This window comes from Eretmochelys imbricata, chromosome 15 (genome assembly GCF_965152235.1).
Source record: "Eretmochelys imbricata isolate rEreImb1 chromosome 15, rEreImb1.hap1, whole genome shotgun sequence".
Lineage (NCBI taxonomy): Eukaryota > Metazoa > Chordata > Testudines > Cheloniidae > Eretmochelys > Eretmochelys imbricata.
Window position 1 is genome coordinate 16,918,084 of NC_135586.1, and position 12,199 is coordinate 16,930,282.

The following is a 12,199-nucleotide window of genomic DNA, read 5'->3' on the forward strand; positions in this document are numbered from 1 at the left end:
GCAATATCATAGTTCCTTTAAGGGCAGAAATTAGAAAAAAAACCAACCCAAAAACAACAACAACAAAACCAAAAAGCCACCCTAAGTTTAAAAAGGTACCCTCACCCACCCTCGATGCTTTCTCCACTCTCAAGGATCACTGCACAAATGTGGGACTACTGCGTCCTGTCAAAGCTTTAAACCTCAATCTTCTGGAGCGGGGACCACTACTTCCTACTGCACCTAGCACCATGGGGCTCTAATCTTGGTTGGAGTACTACCATAATACAAATAATAAATAATCTATGGCAACAGCAGAGCCCCCAGGGTTTCACATGTGTAGTAGCTGGATGGGCTGAATTTTCAGGGCAGTGCCCAGGGGAATCAGATGCGAGAACCCCATGAATTGTGTCTGACCTTGCTCCCCTTACTCTCGAGAGACTTCCACTTGCTTTCAATGAGAATTTCTCTTAAGTAAGGATTTCACGGTCCCCTGATTCCTAATGCACCTGAAAGCACTGTCCTAAGGGGGCACCAGGAAGTCCAGTGGCTTTTGTGCTCTGGCTTTTCACTTTTAGAGAGCAGGACTCAAAATCTTCAAGCAAGCAAGCAGAAATCTGCTGGTTATATCCCAGTCCCCTATGGGTCTGCATCATTAAAATCACCACACAGTTTGGCCCAGTCGGTGTTCTCTCATCCAGCACGACTCAGGACTGGAACAGTACGAGCGCTGCAGTGGCAAAGTGTCTGCTGGTGCTACCACTGCTCACCTTCACATGAATTTAATGCCCCAACACACGTTTAAAGAGCTTTTCCTTCCCCATCATTTTAAGGTCTTAGAAAAGTAACAAAGTGAATCTAAATTTGAGACCTTGGACGGTTCCAGGTTTAAAGTTACTTGCCAAGAGTTGCCAGGAGAATGCAAAGAGCAGAGAAGTGCAGCATCACTGGGGCTGCTTATGTTGCAAAGTTACTCTGCCAGCTTCAGGTGTGATTTTTAAAAACATTCTCCCAGAGGTTTCCAAAGCCCTGCGAATTCACATCCTACACCCTCGCCCCGCCCCGGGTCTCCAATGCTTTACTTCGTCTGTTACCATCAGGAATTTGTGTGAAGACAGCGCATGTCTTCTAGGTTTTCTCAGGAGATGGAGGAATTGCTCTTTGAACCAGCACCCAAAGGGCGTCAGCAAAGCAGCCAATCAGAAATTTTAATTATTTAAAGAAATGCTTCTTCTGGAAGTCAACAAAAAGCCAGTGAAAGGTGCCAGACTGACAGCCCCAAGGACTGAAGCCCACAGACCCATTTGTCTCCAACACAGGCACAGGATAGACAGTGGCAGCAATTTAAGACCAGAAGGGGGATGGTTAGTAGCCAAAGACTGAGTATGTACTGGGAAAACTAGGGAGACAACGTGGGTGAGGGAGTATCTTTTATTGCACCAACTTCTGTTGGTGAGAGAGACAAGCTGTTGAGCTACATGGAGCTCTTCTTCAGGTCTGGGAGAATTGTCCACCTAGCTGAGAAAGGCCTTATACGGGTCTGTTATAGGCTGCAGTGGCCAGAGGGTTCCAGCCCTTCCCATCAAGGAAACAAGAATGAGTCATGAATTCTGATCTCTCCTATTGTACTGCACTCGCCTCATGACTTGAGTTTCCTTCTCACTGATTAATGTGATTTCCATGTAGAGAAAAGGACCGATTTTCTGCAGTGCTGAGCAATGGGAGTAGTGGGTGCTCACCATCTCTGGAAATCGGGCCTTCAGGGACTATCAGACACTGGGTAAGGAGAACCTGTGTAGTGCAATCCTCATGGTTACTAAAGATATTCTTTTAGTCCACAGACAGCCACACAGTCTGTACTATATACAATGCGGCGTCTGACGGGCTGCCAGGAGGTGTAACATGGATAACAGACTGGGCAGCAGGAGGCAGATTAGTGGCAGCAGGAGTGGTAAAAGCTGGCACAGTTTTAAGGAGCTTGGCACATAGGGAAGGTAGAGAACAAGAAGGGGTCCAAAAAAAGCCTTGAACTGCGGAGAAGAAGGAGCAGGAGGTGGGACTTGTGGCTCCATGTTTAAATGACTGACGTTCTCCCCCCTTGAAATTTAATTGTGTGCGTGGTCACCAGCTTTCCCTCGGAGGACAGGACCATAGAATTCTTGGGAGCCTCAGGGGAGATCCATGAATAGCCAGGATGTACTTTTCCTGAGGGCTCAGGCTAAACCTGGTAATGAGTACGGGGGGTGGGGGGGAGGTGGAATGGCTGTAAACATTTGAGGTCAGTCAGGAAAACTATATTCAATTTAATTCCCATGTCCTAATAGCAGAGATCCTTTACATTTCCTCTGACAGCCCATCGGTCAGAATATTAATTCACTGTCTGGTTATTTGACAGGTTATTTTTTAATCAAACAGCAGTGGTTTATTGTGTTTAATTAAAGATACAGTGTGCAATATAAACCTCCCTTTTCCAATGCATTTTCATTTGCCTAAAAGGAACCAGTTAGCTGTTAGCCTCGGAGAGATTCTGCAGTGATACAGAACATGCACAATGAGACACGGTAATCACTAGCACCAATTACCATTAAAAGGACCTACCATGCATGCAAATTAGACCCAGGAGTCAACAGGCTGGGGTTTAATGTCACGGGCATCCACCAGATTCACCGAAGCCCTGTTACTCCTGTTAATGTTTTTCCTATTTGTGTCATTCTGCAGCAAACAGGGTGAGGAGTTAAAGGCAAAACAGAGCGGATTAATCAAACACAAACAAATCAGTCAGCTCAAAGGATTGCAAGGGGGGAATTAGTGGAGAGAGAGAAAGAAACAAAATTGGCAAAGGCATGAGCTATTCCACAGGCACTGACAAGCATTCGTGGCAGCACTTCACTTCATTGCAATTATTATTCACAAATCCGAGCCACTCGTACAGCCTCTGAGCCACAGTTACTGGATTCAGAGTAGCAGCCGTGTTAGTCTGTATCTGCAAAAAGAAAAGGAGGACTTGTGGCACCTTAGAGACTAACAAATTTATTTGAGCATAAGCTTTTGTGAGCTACAGCTCACTTCAGAATGCATCTGATGAAGTGAGCTGTAGCTCACGAAAGCTTATGCTCTAATAAATTTGTTAGTCTCTAAGGTGCCACAAGTACTCCTGTTCTTTTTGCAGTTACTGGATTGTTCACCAGCTAGAAATCAGCACACACGTTTCTCTTGGATGGGGTAGTGCAAGGGGGATCTAGACTTTGCCCAACTAAGGACTGCTTCAACAACATGACAGGAACCTGCGGGCAGCACCTCAGTGGCATAAATCAGACAGCATTTGGGCTGTCCTCCATCTTTAACAGGGAGGAAGCACAGACTGGGGAAGAGACAGGTCCCAATGCTCCATCTTGATGCAAGTAACTCCTGCTCCGATCAAGCCAAAGCATTGCACAATGGAACCACCAAGCACCTCAACTTTAGGAAAAATGAAGGTGGCCTTGGGATGCATTGCACAGCTCTGTGGGCTGTATTTGGCTACCTGGGTGTGTCACACGGTAAAAGTAAAGAGCACTTGCTCATCCTCTCTCCTCCCAACCTATCCCCCTCTCCTCTGGAAGAAGCATTTTCTGTCATTTCTGCAGAGCCACATCCTAATTTTTGCAGCCATCTCCCCTAGTTCACCCTCCTCCTCAGCATCCTGTAGTGTACACTAAGACTGTGGACGGGTGGATTGGAAAGCTTATACCATTAACCTCTGGTTCAGGCTGGGCCATCTGTTTCCATATCAGAATAACATCTGTGTCAATCAAATGGTATTTCCAAAGTGGGTAACTAGGATTTAGACACCGATTCCCATCAGTGGCAATCTCAGAGCCTTGTGGCTCAATCTTTGTGTAGCACTTTGGAAATTTACCCTGAAACATAACCATGAATAATACGAAGTGAATTGCTCTTAAGCACTTAAGATAGAAATTTCCCAGTTTGATCAGGGCTACTACACAGTAAAACAGGAAAGGACAGAGATGACAAACTAATGAAGGAAGCACCGATCCCTTCCAAAGGCAAAGGTGAGAAGAACCAAAGATTTTTGTTTCCTTTCCATCTTTACTAGTGACTGTAAAGCATAGATGCAATTAGCATTCTACATGTTCACACCAAAAGGTGATTGCTATCAAATCCCATTATATATAGCACAATGGGTGCAGGCTTAGGAAATGGATTGTACATGGACTAAATAGGGCAGCTAGTTTTAAACAACAGTGGCTGTTCCCTTGCAGTACAGCTTTAAGGGTTGCTGAGGTCGCCTAATCTATGCACAGCCATAATCTTCAACCACTTACAGTACTGGATAATGGAAGGTCATATTAAAGTAAGATCAGAGGCTGGGCTAACCCAAGGGGTAAAGAGGTCAGTGTTTCAGTCACACTGCAGCCACATGACGTGAGACTTCTACTCATTCAGGCCAGCTAATAACAGTAAGCTTGCAGGGTTTGGCACTGGAAGGATATCACAAGACAATGGCTTATATTAATAAGGTTGCTAGATGAGAAGCTTCTGACAAGGCAAATGTTTTAAATAGCCTTTGAACGAAAGAGGAAAACTATTTGTGTCTGAACAATTGAACTGTGGACTGCGGCTGGCCTCTACCTTTAATAGAGAGGAGGGGTAGCTATGCTCAATCCGGATAGTGAGTGTTTGTGTCCACATGTTAATATAGACAGACCATCGCCAGGCAAGTATACAACTGGCTCATTCTGTGGAAAGATTTTTCTCTATCTTATTTCTGCATGCCTTTGCTCAGTGTTTTGCACTAATTGAAAAGTCTTTCCTTTTCAACCGCTTGGCCATTTAACCTGAAGCATCTGGATCTTCTGGAGTTCCCACAAATCACTGAGGAGATTTCACCACAGATGCTCAGGGCTCCCTAGCACTGAGGTTCCCAACACCAGCACCAAGGCGGGCAGCAATGATTTCTGTCACAAACTCTTGTTTCATTGTCTGGTTTTTCCCACTGCTGACACACAAGAGTGTGTGCGTGGGTTTTTGCAAGGTAGGGAGGAGTCCCATGTGCCACTGCACTGCTGGAAGCATAAAGCAACTGCTTATAAAAACTTAGCTAAAATTGTGCATGAATGTAAGAAAAATTGCATAGAGTCAATTACTAGCATGCAGCCTGTATTGCTAAACTCAACAGCCCACAATGGAAGTGGAAGATTCAAGTCTGACTTTTCAGTGAGGAAACTGCGTGGAAGAAGAAAGTTGGAAATCCATTTTAAAGAAGGCTCTGTGTAAGAGAGTGAGAGAGACCAACCCATATACAGAGTCCATGTGTGGGAGTCTGAGCAAGGGCCGGGAGCTATATACACCACACTGCTTTACAAAGACACACAGGCTTTCAGCTACACTCCTTTATGGTTTCCATGGTGGGAAGTAACTGCTTGACGTGACTATTCTCAGAACAAAGTCTCCTGCAGAGCTATACACTTTAGGGCTGGGGAATGTACCTAGATGGAGGAGCTGAAAGTGATAAAGCAAACACATTCTTTTGTAAAACCGTTATTTACCTACAGGAACTTGAGCACATATCAGCTTATAAAACCATCTCCAGCAGTTGCTCCCTTATTAGAAAGCAGAATTTGCTTCCATTTAAGGCTAACTAGCGATCACTTACGAAATGGTGCCTTTATAGATAACCATTTACAAGCCTCTGCTGTGTATTTGCGACACACGTTCCTTGCTGCCTGACACTGGATGTCCCATTCTGTAATGGCATTAAGCAGCCTTTGGAATAGCTGGAAGCTTACTTTTAAAGGTTCTTTCTCTGATGCGTCCCCTATAGTGTCATTGGTCTTGTATTTGCGCTCTTTGTCCCGGTGATCGATGGTGGAGTACCCATCTGTGAAGGAATGACATGACAATCAGGCAGCAAAACCATGGTAGATTTGGCTGTTTTGCATTGTCAAAGAACTAAAGAGAGAGAAAGAGAGACACACACAAAGCGTTAAACCAAAGACATAGGCATGTGCCTTCCTCGTGGGCTGATGCTCAGCAATTTTATTTTTTAACCACCTTTCTTTTTAAAAAGAACTCCTTTTATACCACCCCCTCCGTGTCAAATGCTGGTATCTCATTAACAAGCAGCACAGTTTCCATTCTGGCCGGCTGCAGTGTAGTAATAGTCTGTCCATGGAAAGCAGCAAGCTGTTACTTCACACCCTGTGGCTAATGAGCTCCAAATCCAGCTGAAATCTTGCGTTCTGCACTTAACAACCTGAATAATTGGCTGGGTTCCTTCTCGGAGTGGCATGCAACACATTCCCACTCCTTCTGAACTTGACTACAAGCAGGACACGACAATAGTTTGGAGACATCCCCTTTGGCATGATAAGAAAAGCAGCCTGTCGAGTTTTGTGAGATCTCGATGCAAACCCTGCTGTGCTGGACCTGCCTTTCATTTTGAAATGGCACCTGTGGGTGATTTTTCTCCCTGACAGTTGAAAAGCAATGTGAATACATGAGTAAACAGGAAAGAAGGGGGTGGAAGGGCTTTATGAAGAAATGCTGTAAGTATTTCAGAAACTACTTGGATTCATTGTCAGAGGTTACAAATACTACTTTATTCCTCTAGTGCATCAAGTTTCCCGCATTATCAGGGACAAACATATTCTCCTGCCTGCCCTGACAGCTTTCTAATCTGGGCTAAGTGACAGTCAAATTTGTGGTTCTTAATAAGCTTTGTATCTCTCCATGTAATTAAAGGATCATTACAGGTTCTACTTCCTGTCAAACTGTACTCTCCAAAAAGATTTTACATAAAATGTCAGAAGGCCTCATGTCTTGGTTTATTGCTTGCATTCAATAGGCCTTCTAAAATCAGTCAGTCAGTCACTCTAGATGTCGTTTTTGAGGGCTACCGGTGAAACTAAAAAGTAAGCAATTTTAAGCTGTAACACAAAAGCTTTGTAAATGGAGCGACTCCTGGTAAACAGTCTATGGGGCAGCAGTTCTCAAAATAGGCTACGCAAGCTGCAATCCAGTTAGTTTATAAAAAGATGTTTGTCTTTATACTTGGCTCAGTAAATCAACATATGCACAAGCCTTGCAGAATGCCCAGGCATTTGAGATGGTCCACATGTTTAATTAAGATCAATATCATATAAAAAGATAATCCATAACTATGCTGATTATAATGACTAAGGCCGTGTATCAAGTACATTTGAGATATGTGGTGCATAACTTAAACCTTGAGAACCACTGCTATACGGCTTTTCTTCTTTACTTTCAGTTCTCTGCTGACAGTTAAGATACCTAGCATCCCTGCTTGTGCCAGTTAGACCAAAAAATCCCAACCATCCACCTAGCCAACACTCCCGGGGAGTGTACAATAAGTCATTCAGTTTCAAATTACACACACAAACAAACACACACACACAGATCTAAAAATGTTACAACTCATAGTAAAAGTCATGGGTACATGCTATACATTTAAATGATAGCACAATGGCGTTCAAAAAATCGCCTTTCCCAAACTCTATGGTCAACTCAGAAGCAGCCCTTTACATTTGAAAATGTATTTAATCATATTTACTTACAAGTAACAGATCACTGACATTGTGTAGCACCTTTCATCAAGAACGATCCCGAAGCACTTTATAAACAGGTAAACTACAAAGAGAACCGTTCACCCACCACTGAAATGCAACTGCCACGGAGATGATACATGTCTAGTGTTTAACATTTCACAACAGTTTAGGAGAGGAGGTAAAGAATATCACCATATACAAATAGAAAAAAAAAATGGATATTTTAGGTAGGCAAAAAACTAGTGTTTAATCAATACACCAGCCTTCAGAATCCTAATCAAAGTGATAAAAAATGGTCAGGGTCTTTGGGTTTACATCTGAGCTAAAAGGCATTTTGTAGCGTGTATTGTTGTTCAGCTGAATGCTGACCCCTTGTTAATGGTAGGTTTCAGAGTAGCAGCCGTGTTAGTCTGTATTCGCAAAAAGAAAAGGAGGACTTGTGGCACCTTAGAGACTAACCAGAGACTAACAGAAGTGAGCTGTAGCTCACGAAAGCTCATGCTCAAATAAATTGGTTAGTCTCTAAGGTGCCACACACGTCCCCCTTTTCTTTTTGCTTGTTAATGGTGTCACACATGTCAGTTCTAACGGATTGTTTGGAGCTAAAAACCAAACGCTGAGTTGGGAATACGTCAAGATAGCAACTGAGATTGGAAGTTTGTGGTTAGATTTATTAAAATGAGAACTATCCTGAAGGAGGCTGTACCAGTACAGTAATATCTCGGTGCCCTGAGGGCAATGGCTCTGTGGTGGAATTAACAAACTCAGTTCCTTCCGTGTTTCAAGATTAATTCTACAATCAAATTTAATTTAGTCTATATGGAATTAACAAGCAATCTGGAGTGTGTTTTAGGAAGGTATAAGCCATTTGGACTTTGGCTGGAGGAGCCTGAGGAACGGAAAGTCAAATATTAACATTATCCATTTTCTTGGAGTTTAGTGGAGCAAATCAATTACCTAGAGTTAGTGCATTTCCTGTGAGTTGGCCTTTAAAGGTATTGGTGATGAGATACAGAGAAATCCCAGTGACCAGCTACAATTGATTTAAAAGTTTCCAAGAAAAGGGATCTTTGACAGAAATCTTGGAACCTTGTTTTCTAGAGGTGGTGAACAGATCTGAGTGGACTCTCCTAGGTGAGAGATTCCGTCAAACTGCCTACCTAAAATCAATTTGTATTTCACCTACTAAAGCCACATCAGTATTAACCTGTGGAACAAATGAAACATTGATTAGATTAATATTTTTCTCTGAATACTGAACTACAGTCTTGTGGTCACAGAACTTCTGATCCTATTCCCCTGACTGCTGAACTAGTTAGTACATAGCTATCCCTGTTAGGGGGCTTATTCCTTCACCCTCCTACTTCCCTGGTCCTTCTCGCATGAACAGAGAGCAACAATACCCGAAGTCCAAAGGTGCAAACAATTCGATGTTTATTGGGGTGAACTTCCAGCAAGCATGATTCCAGTTTTCTTCCTTAGTGTCCCCCTTCCCAGCTCTGACACCACAGAGCCTTACCTGTGTCCCTGTTCCCATTCCCCCCCCACTTAGCAAAACATGATTCCAATTTCCCCACCCCCATTCCCTGTTCCCATCCCCCCCCTTACTTCCTGATTGACTGCAGACTATATAGTAAAACTTGAGTTCCGCTTAGCTATACCTTAACCAATCATTTTACTGAAATTTAACTAACCAATCCTAACATATTGTAACATGATTATTTAACCAATTATATCCCACCACCTTAATTAGTTTACACCCAGCAAAATTAATTATAGAGCAGACAGAAACAATCACAGAACCAGACAGAGATTATACAGACAAAACAATAGGGAAATGGGGACTACAATGATAGAACAATACAGAAATGAGGATTTCACAACTACATCTATAAAGACATAAGGGTTTCCCAGCTGTGTCTATTGATAAGTGAGTTCTTGCCAGACAGGATGCTATCAAACTAAGTTTCCTTTTACATTTTCTAGGCACTTCCCTTTCTCTGGAGGCGATAGGCATTATCAGGACAGGACTGTATTCCTAACAGCCCCATAGCACCTTATTTCAATGTGACTAGTTTAGAATGTGAGGATCTGACCATTCGCTTCCCAGCTTATGGCTGCCTCTGCTGCTTAGCCAGAGATCTTCACCTAAGAACAGGGCCTCAGACTGTCACAGTAAGAGAAGGCCCTTACACCAGCAGACAGTGATTCTGATTCTTTCTTTTATACCTCTGTAACTAGCTAAGTGATAAAAATACACCTAAATTAGAGTATAGGCCTTTACAGACAGGCCTGAATATCTATATCCTAACAATCCCATTGTGAGATCTTCTTTTAAGTTACTGTCTTTCATTGTGAGGACAATTATTTCAGTCTTCCCTTATGCAAACTACATATAGACAGTTTATTCATGCCGGAGGGATGCTGTCAGCTGAGGTCATGGAAGGTAGCATCTTTATGTTATCCTGACTTTTTGGAAATGCTGTATTTGATTTTCAGCAGTGGCTCAAACTGATTCACATTTGCACCTGCAAACATGGCAATCGTGAGATATCAAACTATCCAACTTGCAGATACGCAGACATTTAAATACAAATATTTGCACCTGGAAAAACAGAGGCAAATCCACAGCAACACTGTGTGTGTTTATGCTGTTGTACTAAAAGGAAACAGTTGGTCTGTCCCAGATTGCGGTGCCTTTCAAATGTCAAAGCACTTCACAGAAATATGGACTCATCCCTATTTTATAGATTGGGAAACTGAGGCACAAACCAGTCACAGCAAGTCAATGGCAGAGTCAGTAGCAGAACCGCTATCTCCTGACTCACAGCCCTGTCCCCTTATACAGCACTGCCTCCCATGCAGCATTGCAGCCTTCATCCTGAGAACCGCGTGCCTCCGAAGTGGCTATTAACAGGGAAACCCCTGACTTTTCCCATACCAGCGGAAGGTCAGAAGAAACAGGGCTTAATCCCTGCTTTTTTTTTTTTTCTCCCAATTGTTGCTGACAAAGCAGCAGCTCAGGTTTTTAATTATCCTTCATCTCCATCAGGGCCCGAGCCCCTGAGTAAGTTGTTCTCACATCCATGCCACAGAGTTTAGCAGCATTTTGAAAGAGAACGTCTTGCATGGACACAGCTTAGCTTTTCTCTTTAGAAGCAGTACTTGTGGCACCTTAGAGACTAAAATTTATTAGAGCATGCTTGGGGGTTGCATAACTAGTTAGCATGCCAGAGTCTCGTTCGTGGACGTGGCCGTCCTTAGTTGGTGGAGCGATTTGTCTGGTTAATTCCGATAACGAATGAGACTCTGGAATGCTAACTAGTTATGCGACCCCCGAGCATGCTCTAATAAATTTGTTAGTTTCTAAGGTGCCACAAGTCCTCCTTTTCTTTTTACGGATACAGACTAACACAGCTGCTACTCTGAAACCTGTCTTTAGAGGTAGGAGTTCCTCCTCCTGCTGCTATTCTACATCTGAACAAGTCTCCAGACCACCCAGCTCTTCAGAGTTTATCTATCCTTGGTCCTTACTGCTTCATCTACTTATGCAGAATGGCTATGTATTTCATGGGGCTTTCGGGAAATCTTCTCTCACTGCAGATCCTGGTGGGCAAGTTGCATTTGCCATATTAGGTGCACCAGCCGCAGGGTGGAGGTTTTTCCAAGTACTGGTAAAATCTCCTCCCTCTGTCCAGTACTGGTTGCCACGAGCAAGGCAGCTGATGCCCACTGCGTCAATTGACTGCACACCACACAGTAATGCCAGTGTTATTGAGACGGATCGCGTGGATTGTGCTATGGCCTGCAGCATCTTGTTCTTCACTGCCATGCAAGCCTCAAACCCAAAAGAGGCTCCAGAGAAGTCTGGTGAAAGGGAGCCATTCCCATAACTTGTATTGGGAAAATTAAGCCATTCTGCCTGGCTTTCAAGAGATGCCCTTGATGGACTGGGGGAACTGAGAAGACGAGGAGAAGTCATTACTTTCTCATATCCTGCATTTCATATATGGAAGGAAGAATGGAGGGTTATTTCTTCGTCCCAGTTTTCACGCACACGCAGAGCCAGTTCTGTAATTCTGTGCTCAGATTATGTTCTATCTTCACCCAGGCAGAACTCCTACTGAGCCAATGAGGAACAGTTTAAAGTTGTTGGCTCGATCATGTTCACCTTCTGTTAAGCTCTACTTTTATACAGAAAACCCCGGCACCATTCCTATCACTCATGACAGATTTTTACAATCATGTATTCCTATTTTTTAAAAATGTTTCTCTTTCCTCTCTCGTGTGAAAGATCCATATAGGCAGCAGGGCTGACTAACTCTCTCACTGAATTCAGGAAAACAGTGACAATAATTACAGACTGAACAATAAAGTACTTCTTTCCCCTAGCCTCTTTCAAGTAGGGTCATTTTTTGTGCTAACCTGTAAGAACAGCAGGAAAAACATTTTCAGACAGAATATGATATTTAAGTAGATTTAAAGCTCACAAAAGTAGTGTCCCATTTTTTAAAAAAAGCAATAATTGAAATCTGATGGCTTTTGAATCTCTCACTCCAGGATGCAACCACTTCAAAGCAAAGAGATTAAAATGCAGGAAGCTCTCAGTATATTTACATGATCTGGTTAAAAAGTAGTGGGGATACCAGCAT

The 12,199-nt window shown here is 43.1% G+C and overlaps 1 protein-coding gene across 2 annotated transcripts in view; it reads right to left on the reverse strand.

The window, feature by feature from the left end:
- Positions 1-2,534: 2,534 nt before the first annotated feature.
- ARVCF (ARVCF delta catenin family member) overlaps positions 2,535-12,199 on the reverse strand; it is a 228,761-nt gene continuing 219,096 nt past the window's right edge. For both annotated transcript variants that reach the window (XM_077834996.1, XM_077834997.1), the window contains 2 exons: positions 5,769-5,860; positions 2,535-2,691 (listed from right to left, as the gene is read on the reverse strand). In XM_077834996.1, the coding sequence (XP_077691122.1) occupies positions 2,590-2,691; positions 5,769-5,860 (194 nt within the window). In that variant the 3' untranslated portion in view covers positions 2,535-2,589. The remainder of the gene's footprint in view (positions 2,692-5,768; positions 5,861-12,199) is intronic.